This window comes from Anneissia japonica, unplaced genomic scaffold (genome assembly GCF_011630105.1).
Source record: "Anneissia japonica isolate Jap-2015-1 unplaced genomic scaffold, ASM1163010v1 scaffold2030_len652032_cov178, whole genome shotgun sequence".
In the NCBI taxonomy this organism is placed as follows: domain Eukaryota; kingdom Metazoa; phylum Echinodermata; class Crinoidea; order Comatulida; family Comatulidae; genus Anneissia; species Anneissia japonica.
The window spans coordinates 313,226-327,287 of NW_022705472.1; the positions used below are offsets into that span (position 1 = coordinate 313,226).

The following is a 14,062-nucleotide window of genomic DNA, read 5'->3' on the forward strand; positions in this document are numbered from 1 at the left end:
GTTATAGATAAATCTAACGGAGAGTTAAATAGGCAATTTAACCATTAGGATGCGTACCAGTACTTAAGTACAAATAGTGTGAATGTCACTCCAAAAATGACATGGCAATTTTATAATTACTAGGCCCTATAACTTTATTTTGGAAACGACGCTTTTAAAACAGCACACGCTCTTGCAGTGTGTTCATAAAAGTAACATACTGTACAGCCATAATACAATATTAAAACAGAGAATTTTAATACAATAACATACGTTAAACAATAATTACACAAGTTGAATATATCACAGATCCTGCATGTCATTTAACAATTACAATTTATGATAACATTTACAGCAAAGCACAGTTTATATATTGCAGCCAACTGATGACCTATACTATTTTAATATTTATAAATAATAATAATCAAATTATTTACATTTTGATATACATATTTAATTAATTTTTGCTGGTCTTACAAGTTACATATCATCTATTTGCAAAAATAACAGGAGCTGCTTAAAGGTCTATATGGCAGGATTGCCTAATTGAAGAATGCTTGCGGCATCGAAGGGCTCTCTCGGTCTATCGGCGAGGATTAAAGAACTGCTCAAAAATAGTATTATTACAGTATTTATGAAATTAGATATAAAGTAGTGAAATTTTATTTTTATGTTACTTAAAAATGGGCAAGTTAATTTCAAAAATGATTCAGCAGCATTGTGCCCCTCTCCACTCATTAACTGGATCAACCTAATGTTAGTACTCTGTTATTTATTTATTACCAGGGTAGTTCTCTCCTTGGAAGTATACGTGCATGTCTGTCTGCATGAATATACCGAAGGTTGACTAAAATTAATGTGTAATCGGTATAAGGCCTACCAGAAGCAAACACAGCGCACTTAACTTATTATTTTTTTTACAATTCTAGTGATAATATATAACTTCTAGAGCGTGATCAATAACTTATTAATGTTTCAGGCTGAATTTTGCAGGAAAATTTAATTAAAATTGTACGAGTAATATGTTCATAACATGTAGGCTGCAGGTCCATCTGTGTGGCAAATAGTATCCTGTGTTTTATTTATAGCATATTGTGTATATTTCATAGTTGAATACCCTCCACATCGTGTAAATACAATTACAGTATGTCATAGTCATTTTTGGTCTATTCATTATATATGTATTCATGTTTCTTGCTCTTCTGGAAGAATAAGCAACTCAATTTATTTACTTATGGCAATGATAAAGAAATTAAATTTTTAACAATAATATTTTCTACAGCTTTACCAGCTGCTATTTCATGGTATCCAGAGGTGTCATTTTTCCTACATAGCTCATCCATGCTAACTTTATATATTGTGGCTGCCCCTTGAGGGGAAGGGAAAGCGGCTCTAGGTTGGCAGCATCTATTTCCGGACATTCATAGGCGCCAGACAAGTTGTTTACCAACCATGGTGGGGCTAGAGTTGATATGATAATTATGCTCTCAGAGCATATATATATATATATATATTATATTAATATATAAAATGTATATATATATATTATTATTATTATTATTATATATTGATATTTTTTTTTTTTTGTGTTTGGTAATTGTTTGTACACAGGTCCCTCATCACAATATGCAGTCTTTTAACGCCAACATAATGTCAATTGCCGGCCAGACTGATTTCGCCCACGTCCACCGTTCGCACATATATAGTACAGTACTACACGACGACAACACCACCACAACAATGACGGTTATGCAGTAAGTGCCTCGAGGTTGTGTCAAAGTGAGGCGCCATATAAATCCAGAATTATTATTATTATTACTTTAACTTTACACACTTAAAATCAACTTTTCATATACAAAAAATTACTTTTATCTGACCGGATCTGTTTTTAACATTGTTTGACAACAGTATGATTATAAGATTTTTTTAAAATTTAGAATATTGTTGTGGCACTGTGGTTAAAAACATTAAAGCTCTTTTACTATTTTAAAAAAATTTTACCAAAAAAAAAAGCACAAAAGAGGGCGTATCTTATAGATCTCTGGCAGTACATCTAAATTGTGACGTCACATGTTACAAAATGAAAGAAAATCGCCACAACGCTTTTGTAGTCAAGTGGTTATGACGTTCGCCATGTAGGTGGAAGGTCCCAGGTTCGAATCGGTAAAAGCCAAGATTTTTTCTTCATTTTTCAGATCCTCTTCTGTTACGTTTTAATTTATATTATTACCACAAAGCATACCATCTGGATGATGATGATGATGGTGACACTGACAATGATGGCGATGATGATCATGACGATGATGATGCATCCATGGACCTATTAAAAATAGGTCCATGATGCATCTATTCAGTAGAAATACAGTACAACTAAACAAACAATATACTGAACTTCAATATTCATTGGGCAGACTTTATTTTTGCTGCATTATGTTATGACCAAGGTCATGTAGCAAAATTTCCTCAAACAAATGTCATTTTCCACACCAACGGTGTATAATTTCTATACAATATTATTATACATCATCCCTATCTATGCATCCTATGGCCCTTGAAGTAAATTGATTGCACCTTATACATTTGTCACCGAAATTATCATTCATAATAACAAGTGGCGAATTAAAGGACAGGCCCCTAAATGACTCAAGCTTATAAAAAAAAAAAAAAGAGGAGAAATAAAATAAATTATTTTCAAATTTAAGTCTAAGAGTGCCATTTCTGGTCATTTAGATGTGCCATAATCACAATTTTTGGGGCTAAGGTAGGTGGGCATTATATCTGTGCAAGTTCCTCCTTTGGCCCCCTTTATTTTGAATTCCTGGATCCACCACTGATGACATAAAAATAATACGAAAATTTACTGTACCAATAATAAGCTGTCAACATAATAGATGAGTTATAATTTGAACTGACAATCACACCTGTATGCAAATTGACTGTTCCGCTAAGCATTCCCCATGGACATTGTTGTTAAGGTTCCACAAAATGATAGTATTAATGTCCTGTAATGCTTGTGGGCAATGCCATAGTCAGGATTTTTAAACAGCGTGTGGGACAATATCAGGATGGACCCATTTTACGCATAAATTAAAAAAATGTGGACCCATTTTACGCATAAATTTTGTTTGTTTGTAAACAACGTAAGCTAGACCCATTTTTAGAAATCGTCACTCACTTCACGAACTAACACAATCGATGTAGATTGTGTTATTTCGTGAAGTCAAGAAAGTGCGTCAAAATATGCGCTGTTGTTGTTAAGGACTTTTTGTGTGGTAAAGAATACAAAATTGCTTGACAACCAATACGCGCTCGTTTTGACGCGCTACTCTGATTTCACGAACTAACACAATCTACTTTGATTGGGTTAGTTCGTGATGTGAGCGACAAAATGTGGACCCAATATTTGTATAAATATTGGACCCAATAGAAAAATTGTGCGGGACTGTCCCAATTGTCCCGTGACTGCCCCAATTGTCCCAAGCCTGTCGTATTCCTGGCAATGTAGTGATTGGTCATTTGTTAAGCTTGACTATGGAAAAGTCTATTAAGTTTCAGTAGCCAATAGCTGAGTGTACGACAGATTAATTTTTGGTTCTGCTCAAAATCTAAATAAAATCCCCAAATTTAAAGCTATTTTTCAGTTTTCCCTCTTAAAAACTGGAAGACAATTATTATTGTACAGTGATCGATGGCAGATCATCATTAAAGAGAAGATTCATCTCAAGTCTTTACTGTCAGAATTACATTGATTTCGCCACAACACGGCGTTGTGCTCAGCTGTCTGTGATAATCTGTTTAAACAATGCTGCTGATACTTTCATTGCACGACAGAACATTTATGAGTGAGCCCTCTATCAGCGCGTAATTTCTTCAATCAAATACATTTTCCTTCTTCTGGAATGCCGCATTCCTTCCATTATGATACTTCACTATACTGTCAGCCCAGTAAGATACAATTCTTCAAGTTCAAAATGACTTCACTCCAGCAAGTTTTCGAATCTCTTCATAAGACAACCAGAATACTAAAGACCATGGTGCCTATTACAGAGTTAAAAACAATAAAATTTGTGATCTTGGTTTTTATTAATGATCAGCATCATAAATTGATTGATACATTGACAATTGATTGATAGAATGGCCAAAATGTGATTCAAACAAATCCAGACATTAGTCAGAAGATGGGACACTTGAATAAATTTACGTACTTATGTAGTTAAGCAAAATTTCTGTAGTAAACTACTAAAGTTCTGTATAACTTGAGGACTCTGGTTAAAAAATGACATTCCGTTCCTTACCATTCTAGCCCAAATAGGGAAGAATCCTTTATATAATGCCATGAATCCTTCTTTTCCTACAGTTTTCCGTAAACAATCTAATGATGATTTGTATTGTAATCCTTTGCCATTGGCATCGGTTGGTTGGTTCATAATCCTTGTTTTAACCACATCCGCTGGTGTTCCTAAGGTAGCTGCTACAAGACCAGAACATGTACTAAAATTAAATACAAATAATAAACAGAATCATTCATTTTTCATTGTGTTCTTTTACAGGTCTCCCTCCAACAAAAGAACACTATAATTGGACCAGAAAAAAAAAAAAAAAAAAAAAAAAGAACACTATAATTGGAACAGGTTTTCATGACCTTATAGCAACTTTGGTCTATAATTAGAAAAAAAAACAAAGGAACTTTTTCAATAATATATCTTGTAACCTCAATAGAAGAACTATTTACTGTGTATCAAGTGTTACATTCACTCAGAACATATCCAAAACCATTATATACTAAACAAATTGCTATATCACTTAGGAAGTAGAATTACTTTAGCATCGAATAGATTTAAATATACTGTACTGCCTTAAATCCTGTACAGGGCTAAAGGCAATTTTTTTTTACAGGATATAATGCCCTTTTGGCTTCTAAGAACGTGACTAAATTACATAACATCAACAGTTGCAGATTCAAAGGGGACCCCCTCCCCCACTAATATTTTCAATATTATAATCCTAACTTTTCTTACCTCAACCCCCACTATGGTAGGGTTGAGGTGGTAAAGACCCTCCTGTGAAAGTCCTCCACTGGTCATGGAGTTAACCTACCTTGCAAGCGTATGTGTTAACCAGTTGTCTGTCAGATCTGTGTTTCTTAAAATTATTTGTTTTGTTGTATCATACGTTGCCAGGTCTATTTGGAAAAATCAAGAAATAGAATCGCATATCATCATTGGTATAATCAAGTAATTACTTTTTCTGCAAATAACACAAGCAGTATACAGTAATTATAAGATTGCAAGGATGTCAGGAAAGCCGAGCTGAAGCAGAAACAGTCATGAAAAACGATTGCTTGTGTTTTGATTATTTATTTACCACTTAATAACAAACTTATCTATACAATAATTATATTAAATTAACAATAGTACAGAAAATGATTAAATCAAAAAATTATTTTTAAGGAACTTATTACTTGAAAAATGACCTTTGATTTTCGTACTTACCTCCCATGTTGACTAATGCAGCTCTTTGAACATTTGGAACCCAGCCCTTCCATAATCCTCTTATTCCTCCCTCTTTTAAAATTCTAGTGAATGCATGGAATGTTCCTTTTATCCTAGTAATAATTTAGTTTAAAAAAATTTAAAAAAACTAAGAAAATTGTCAAAATACTGGTAAATGTTTTTACAGAGTTGGGATAAAGTTTTACAAACTTTTAAACTAGAAATAAAAATTAAAATCAACTATAATATATCAACATAAAAGAGAAGTAAAAAGTAGCAGGGATGCAATGTTGCAAAATAATTGATATAGGCAAGAACGGCCTAAGGTTTATTACCTTGGCGGCTTGCCTTCCAGTACCCTCCTTCCTTCCATCTGCATTTGAACTTTGACCAGATCAGCTGGACTAGCAATGAACTGTCCAATAGCTCCAGCTGATAGTCCTCCACAAACAGCTTTCCTATTGGATGAATCAAATCACATGACAATTAGTTAGACTGGGTTCTAGTCCCTAAACTTTGTCTTAATCAGTGAAAATACCTGTGCTGATATTATGGCTATAGCTTGCGGCGCTTCTGCTAACCGCTCGGCCATTCGACTCACCTTATGTGGGCTAGATATTACCCCACCACCATGCGATCACCACGATAATGAAAGAATGTTAAAATTGTAAATCAAAATCCATTCACATACCATACAGGAAAACTTCCATCCTCATTTTTACCCAGGATGTTTTCACGAATGTATTCATACGCTCCCATTCTGCATCCGGTATATACTACAATAACAATGAAATCCTAAGTATCGGTATATAAAAAAAAAAATAGGCCTACAATAAATATTAGAAAAATTATCATCACCTAGATTAAAAGAAAAAATGTTAAAGCACAGAGGTCCGTAGACTTATTTGTACACAAGGAGATAATTTCATGCTTTTTTCAAAAGGTATACTGAATTTGTTAACATGCACATGGGCCACTGGTAATGGGACTAACAACGTACATCCGAAAGACTATGAGCTATTGTAATTTGAAAAATTCAGCACACCAGTTGGAACACAACGATTGAATTGAACCATGTACAATAAAATTTATATATTTTGCATGGATTGACCTCTAAAACTTAGGGTTGAAAGATGCCTGTTTGGCCAATCAAACCACAGCTTCAGTGCTCCACATGATGCATGTTTTCATTGATATGATAAGGTTAATTATGTCACTCACCAATATGCCTGTAGATAGCTGGTGTGACCCCTTGCCACAGTTTTAACACACCTTCTTCTCGAACTGAAATTCAAAATACAATTTTAATTTAAGATATTTTGTAAATAGGTATCAAAGATACTAAAAACACAAGCTAAAACTCTCCGCAGATAAAAAATTACATACAAATTACATAGTTGGTATACTGTACTAACACCAGTTCTTCATCTAAGATAAGATAAACTGATGTAAATTATCATATTGGACTGGAGATGCGAAAAAATATGACATATATCCGCTCCACTTTGCCTATGCGAAAGTTCTATCTTTACCTATGCGAGCTGTTTCTAGTACTGTATCTTTGATATGTGTGTACAGTACATACATATATATACTTTATATAGACAAACAACAACTGGGTATTAATGCAGACTTAGTAAATAAATGAAAGTATAAAGTAAAAAACAGCAGCACTTTTGAGACTAACAATATATAATTTATTCTCAAGCTTTCGTCACACAGTGAACTTCATCAGGAGACTGTCAAAAAAAAAAAGGGTAGCGTTTTCGATGTCTCGTTCAAATTCCTTAAGTTTCTTCGTGATTGTGTTCTGTTCATTATACATAATAGTGATCAGATGATTATGGAGTTTCACTGATAGAGAGTGACATATCCTATTAGAATATGGGGTGCAGTAGGTGTTCTTCAGGTAGCCGATCATTTCGGTCGCGCTTCGTTTCGGTCGCGCTTTGTTTCGGTCGCGCTTCGTTTCGGTCGCGGTTTATTTCGAACAAATATATGGAGCGCCGAAGGAGTTGCGAAAACGAAAAATTTAATATGCCTAGGCCCTATATATTTTAGTTCGTGAATCGCTTTATCATAGGCCTAAGTATTATTGTTTTGCTATCTTTCCAGTAACAAAATATCTTTCTGCTATATTCTCTTTCTTCCATTTACAGGGATATATTCATGATTGCAACATGATCTTGTAATTGAAACAATGGAATTCAGTATGTGCTTCATGCTATTCTTTTTGTTGCGTTTTCATATACTATATTTTAATAAATGGTCAATAAAATGTGTCTGATTTTAATTGAATTGAATAATGTTACCATCTGAAATCTATTTCATAATTAGGTAAAACAATAATCATTCAATATTTAAACTGGTCATTTTATACAATAAATATATTTATTTTTTTTGCAGCTTCCAGTGTTTGGATAAAACATACCAAGAGAATTGAAGGAAACATGAAGAAATAAACGAGTAATGCCTGTAGATAGCTGGTGTGACCCCTTGCCACAGTTTTAACACACCTTCTTCTCGAACTGAAATTCAAAATACAATTTTAATTTAAGATATTTTGTAAATAGGTATCAAAGATACTAAAAACACAAGCTAAAACTCTCCGCAGATAAAAAATTACATACAAATTACATAGTTGGTATACTGTACTAACACCAGTTCTTCATCTAAGATAAGATAAACTGATGTAAATTATCATTGGAGATGCGAAAAAATATGACATATATCCGATCCACTTTGCCTATGCGAAAGTTCTATCTTTACCAACAACAAACTGGGTATTAATGCAGACTTAGTAAATAAATGAAAGTATAAAGTAAAAAACAGCAGCACTTTTGAGACTAACAATATATAATTTATTCTCAAGCTTTCGTCCACACAGTGAACTTCATCAGGAGACTGTCAAAAAAAAGAGGGTAGCGTTTTCGATGTCTCGTTCAAATTTATTAAGTTTCTTCGTGATTGTGTTCTGTTCATTATACATAATAGTGATCAGATGATTATGGAGTTTCACTGATAGAGAGTGACATATCCTATTAGAATATGGGGTGCAGTAGGTGTTCTTCAAAGGGTTCTTAACTATGAGTCCAGAAGGTACAACGTTTTCCTTACGGCACTTACTAAGAAACATAATGTCCGTCTGGATCTGCGCTAACTTCTTCCTAAGATTAATAATATCCCATTTGAACCGGCTAAATGCAGTGCTAGGCATTTATTCATCATGTTAAATAAATGAAAAAAATCCACTTCCTCTATGTGAATGCGTGTACTAACAACTTACCCACACCCACAGCAGTTTGTACCATTCCACGGTAGGGGACAGCATGATGGCCTTTGTTGGCACTTACAGAAACTTCCCCTTGTATTTGAAGACGGGTTTTGGTCAAGTCCAATGGAAAGGTACCTAGAAAATATGAAAATTGATTTATTTATTGATCAATATTTACTGAAAGGAAGAATATTCTATAGCCTGATCAGTAACAAAAGTAAGAATTTCACAATAATATCAAATAATTAGGAAAGACTGGTGGTGTAAATAATAGCCACTAGGCCTATAGTATTTAAACTCTCCCTTCGCCTTTAGTCAGACAGATGAAAGATGAAGTCTATAGTGGCCTAGGTCGCCTAGATACATGGACACAACTTGCTGCATAAAATTCAGTACTTCCTCAGTAAGTAAGGCTACACCTACCCACACAGTCAGATGACCAGGCACGAGGTTTGGAGGCCTACCTAGGCTAGTGTCGTGAGTGCCTACCCTACACTTACCAGTTTCAGCTACCGTAGCCGCACATGCTGATAAAATATATTTAAAGACTGGGCTGTCAGGATTTACCCAGGTATGTTGCAAATTACCGGGAATTGGCTCCGATTCCATCCTACCTCAATTTCATAGAGTGTGCACTTACGCATGTGTGTGGTTGAGGGAAGAAAGAAGACAAGACCACAACCAAAATAACAACACACATCAATTTCACTAAATACTATAGAGGGCGGCGCTCATAAATGAATCACGCCCCCTATAGAATGATTTGCTACAAAATGGTCAACATCCACTAAACCAGGAGAAATAAAGTTGGTGAAGAAGATCCTAAATATGCAGTTTTATTAGGTCAATGATTAAACCATTTAAACCACTGAGGTAATCTAGAGTTGTTCTAAAATCTACGGGGACAAATAAATACAAGAGATGGCTGTAAATGGTAAAGTTTCAAGCTAATATATTATTTAAATTCCAGTACATTTAATGTGTGATGAGAGCTAGAGGTGGTGGGGAATCCCCTTATTTCCCAAAATCAGGGGCCAGATTTATCAAACTAAGAATTAGCTTAAATTCGTCTTAAGTCCATTTTTTTTGCTTAAGTCAAATGTATCCATATTGTTTAACTTAAACATTGGTTAAAATTAGAAAGTCAATTGTACTTTGGCGCCATCTAATCTAATAAGACGATTTTAAGCCAAGATTTTGATTTTCAGCTTAAGATATTTATTAGGGACATCTTAACTTTTATGACTTAGGACATTTGCTAAGCTGAGATTGATAAATCCTGGGCCAGGCACGCCTATGCCTAGCTAGGTAGGTAGGCCCTAGGCTATCTGGACGGCTGGGCGTAGGCTAGCAACCCAACTGGGCTTACAGAAAAATTCGGCTTATAGCCCTTACTTATAATATTATGGTAACTGTAGATGGGATGGCAGCGCCTCAGTTAGGTTGGTCGACTCTTCCAATAGAAGTAGGACTAGGCCCTAAGCAGGATAGATATCCAAACTGTCGCTAAATTTTGCGTATTAAATGGTCCTAGTAATAGCTAAGACCAGCCTTTACTTAGGCCTAGTTAATAGCATGCACTCAGGAAGATTTTTAAATCACCATAAGCCAAACCATAAAACAGGGGCGGTGCCAGGAATTCCCCCGACAAGGAGGTCCAGCTCCCCAACAAGGGGTCCACCCCCCACCCTGTTGGGGAAGCCTAGCACGCCCGTCAGGAAAAAATTGTGTTGATTATGGTATTTATTTGAAAAATTTGATAGAAAACAATGTAATTTAAGAGACCCCATGTTGGGAGTACTAACCACCTGTAGGAGGTACCATTCCCGTCGGGGACGATCTGGCGCTACCACCACGACTCATACGATCACGTTAGTATACAACACCTCGCACATACAATAACGCTGCTAGTTCGCACTAAGCAGTTTATAATCCCTAAAATTTGACAGCTTAGTAAGGCATGCCTAAATTGTACTTTCGGCGGTCGAGATTTTATTTTTTGCTGGAAATTCCCCAATAGGGGGTTCAAGCGGGTGTCGAAAGGTTCCCTCCTCTAGCGCTACCCCTGCCATAAAATGTACAGTAATAAGAAAAAAAATCCTAAGTACTGTACATGCCTAAAGCTCATTATCCATTATAGAGCAATGCAGAATAATAGCAATACTGTATATTTACTAGAGAAATTATGATTAGGTACAGCAAAGGTAAAAATAGCTATATTACGTAATCCTTGTCTTTGCTTTATATTTTGCAGGCCCTAATAAATATGATTTTTATATAACAAGCGATGACCGAGAGTGGGAGACGAGAATATTGAAGAGACTTCAGGAAAAGGGTTTCTCTAGCTACCACAGAGGGAAATTCACGCTTGGTGGCCTGAAAACCACAAGCAGGTTGCACGGTGTCCAGAACTGCAGGGTCAAGATTATTGGCTTCGCGCCTCCATCAAAGATGACGACCGCAAATGACACTTATGTTGCCAGTTTAGCGCTTGAGCATAGGAAACAAAACGATCAAGTTATATGCGTTAAGATTTCCAAGAACTCTGTAATACCGTCAGACTACTCGGCTCTTGTTGCCTACGATGGTTGGGATGAGGACGACCTCTGTGAACGAATTTCTCATGCAATAAATATTGTCAAAGATGGAGGGTCAGTGGGAGGTTCTGATACTACCGAGTATACAAGTATGTTTTCTTCTAACGTTTATATATTTTTTTTGTTTCCTATTTGATAAACTGGCACATCATTATGATAGTTTAGCAACCTATTGAACAACACAGCCATACCAAGTTTCTTGCTACTCTTTTCTTGTCCATATACTGTAGTACAGTACAGTAATTAGTTTTAGTTTTGTGCAAATTATACACATTAATGGAGTAGAAATGGAGTTGCCTGATTGTTTAAGTCAGGCTCCAGAAAAAAATGTGTTTTTGAAGAAAAAAACGGTTAATGAGAAAAAAGGTGGTCGTGCCCATTTTTCCCTCAGTTTTTAAATATTCAAAAATCTGTATCTCATTAACCATTCCCTAGTTTTTCATCTATAAGTTCTTTGTCTTGGACAAATCAATCGTACAACATATCAAAAGATATGTTTCCTCCAGAGCCTAGCTTTAAGATGCTTTTGCCTTCCAGGGTCCTGGGTTCAAACCCTGTCACAGCACTTCATTAATTCTCATTAAAGCATTATTCTAGTCTGTATTGGGAGTTAACTTAAACAAATTATTTATATTGTGGGTTGTGTTGGTAGCATTGCCACATTTCTAAAATTGGAATATATTTTCATTATTAAGGCGATACTGTGGATTCTTCTACAAGCCATCAAGTTAGACATGGTAAGTTTAATTGCATTCTGTTCTACTTCAGTCAGGGTAGCTCCGTCAGCTAAAACGCTGGTCTTGGAACCCTTATGACATATCAGTAGCACTTACAGTACTGCAAAAAAATTAAAGTGCTAAAATAGTGTAAATAGTAGGCTTATTTGGCTTGTGCACAATAGGATTATTAAGTCTGAGAAATCTTATGATGTGGTTAATCAATTGTATCATCAGAACATTTACTCAAAATAGAAAATATATTTAATAAATGGTCTGGCACTAGCAAAAAATTGTCTGGTGTGATGCTAATTTAAGAGATACAATATTTCATGACTTTTTTTCTAGAACAAGACTTTGGACCAATCACAGATTTGCGAATTGCTATGTTAGCAAAAAAACTTGGTGATGATTGGACAACGATAGGGGTTTGCCTTGGATTATCATTTGAGGAAGTGCACGATTTACGTGATGATTATCGTGTTAGCCGCGAGAGAAACGAACGAATGCTGGTGATGTGGAGGAAAAGGCATTCAGGTTCCCCAGCAGAAAAGTTAAAATTTCTAATGGAGGCATTAAAAAATTGCGACAGAATTGATTTAAAGGAGGAGGTTAGCCAATGGCGTTGACTTTTCCATTGTAAACAGACGGGCAACATTCCCTCTCCCCTGTTTTACTGAACATATACTGGCATCTATTAAGCAGTTATTTTTGGAGACTCCCGCACAACTTACATGGTTTATGGTTTTATATTTATATAGCGCCTTCCACGATCGAAACCGTTTCAAGCGCTTGAAAAATATATGTGAATAATGTATGGAAATAAATTTGACCGGAAATAACCTAAATATGCCCCTTTTCCTATCATCGCATTCCCATTCTAGCACCCCTCAATTTGGAATATTCTGAAAAACTGGTGCCAACAGATAAGGGTTTCCCATAGGATCTGTCGCTTACCAAATAAGGTAAACTGCAGTAGCGACTGTTGGTACAGTATAAAAAAAAATAAATAAATAAAAAAAAAAAATAGTTGTTTGTTTCAGCTGTACTGATGTACTTAAAAAGTAATTGCACATTCTTTAAGGATATTTGTTTCATTGTAATATTTTGCGAATATATCTCAGTACTGGTTTGCTATTCATGAGTGTTTGACAATTGTAGAAGTAGAAACAAGTAAATAATCAAGAATGTTGAAAGTCATAGCAAATCAATACATTTCAATTTGTTATAATGGATTAATTATCACAATTAAAAGTGAAACTCCTAAAATACATTGTAAAATACTTTATTGACATTTCAAAGTATGGTACAGTGGCAGTAAACTATAACACAACTGTAGGTAAAGTGAAAAAAAAAACCTACATGATCTATGTGCTTGGCTAGATTGTCTTGCACATTTGAAGGAACTTTGGACACCTTCCTTTGCAGTTTTAATATACCGTAATTAGGCCATAAAGTTCAAGACAATTCTGGTCAGGATTCCAGAGTTAAATAACCGTAAAAGTTAACTTGTGCCAAAGTATAGTAATATGGTAATTTAATACAGTACAAGACTAATATACTAACATTATAAATTTGCATTACAATATTATGAAATCATTTATTAACAGATTTTTTCCTTTTTTCGGCCGATCCTTTCTTTAATTTTTCTCTGTTATGTTGTTGTTCCGCTTTCATCTTCTTCACAAGTGATTGTAGCTATAGAAAATGAAATAGTAAGTATTAATTTTATTTAAGGTAATGCAGAAATAAAACAAAAATAAACAAAAAGTGTTTGAAATAAAACAGTTAAGTCTAAAATGAATGTGTTGTCTTGATACATTATTGCCATCATACTACATGTATTCTTATTGATTTAAAATAAAATGATACTGTCTTGGTTCATTAAAATGTTACATGACTACTGATTAAGTCATCATCATCAATATCAAGAAATACAGTACGACCTGTCATCTAATATCATCCCAAAGCCGTAGGACCAGTGGCATTATCTAGAAGTCTTAA

The 14,062-nt window shown here is 34.9% G+C and overlaps 3 protein-coding genes across 4 annotated transcripts in view; 1 reads left to right on the top strand and 2 right to left on the bottom strand.

Annotated features, from left to right (window-relative positions):
* Positions 1–2,371: 2,371 nt before the first annotated feature.
* Positions 2,372–9,445, bottom strand: LOC117105525 (mitochondrial uncoupling protein 4-like). 2 transcript variants are annotated; one of them, XM_033246692.1, is made up of 9 exons: positions 9,246–9,441; positions 8,758–8,880; positions 6,693–6,755; positions 6,163–6,247; positions 5,807–5,929; positions 5,472–5,584; positions 5,077–5,161; positions 4,275–4,470; positions 2,372–4,017 (listed from the first exon to the last, which is right to left on the bottom strand). In XM_033246692.1, the coding sequence occupies exons 1-9, from the start codon at positions 9,352–9,354 to the stop codon at positions 3,946–3,948; spliced, it is 969 nt and encodes a 322-aa protein (XP_033102583.1). In that variant the 5' UTR covers positions 9,355–9,441; the 3' UTR covers positions 2,372–3,945. The 2 variants fall into 2 exon arrangements, with proteins under 2 accessions (XP_033102583.1, XP_033102584.1); XM_033246693.1 differs by lacking the exon at positions 2,372–4,017 and having other exon boundaries at positions 4,281–4,450; positions 9,246–9,445.
* Positions 9,446–9,520: 75 nt separating this feature from the next.
* LOC117105526 lies at positions 9,521–13,875 on the top strand. The gene is made up of 4 exons (XM_033246694.1): positions 9,521–9,679; positions 11,000–11,431; positions 12,038–12,079; positions 12,407–13,875. The coding sequence occupies exons 1-4, from the start codon at positions 9,667–9,669 to the stop codon at positions 12,685–12,687; spliced, it is 768 nt and encodes a 255-aa protein (XP_033102585.1). The 5' UTR covers positions 9,521–9,666; the 3' UTR covers positions 12,688–13,875.
* Positions 13,328–14,062, bottom strand: part of LOC117105510 (transducin beta-like protein 3) — a 25,722-nt gene continuing 24,987 nt past the window's right edge. Inside the window, exon 23 of the mRNA XM_033246673.1 lies at positions 13,328–13,756. Within this exon, the coding sequence (XP_033102564.1) occupies positions 13,713–13,756 (44 nt within the window). The 3' untranslated portion in view covers positions 13,328–13,712. The remainder of the gene's footprint in view (positions 13,757–14,062) is intronic.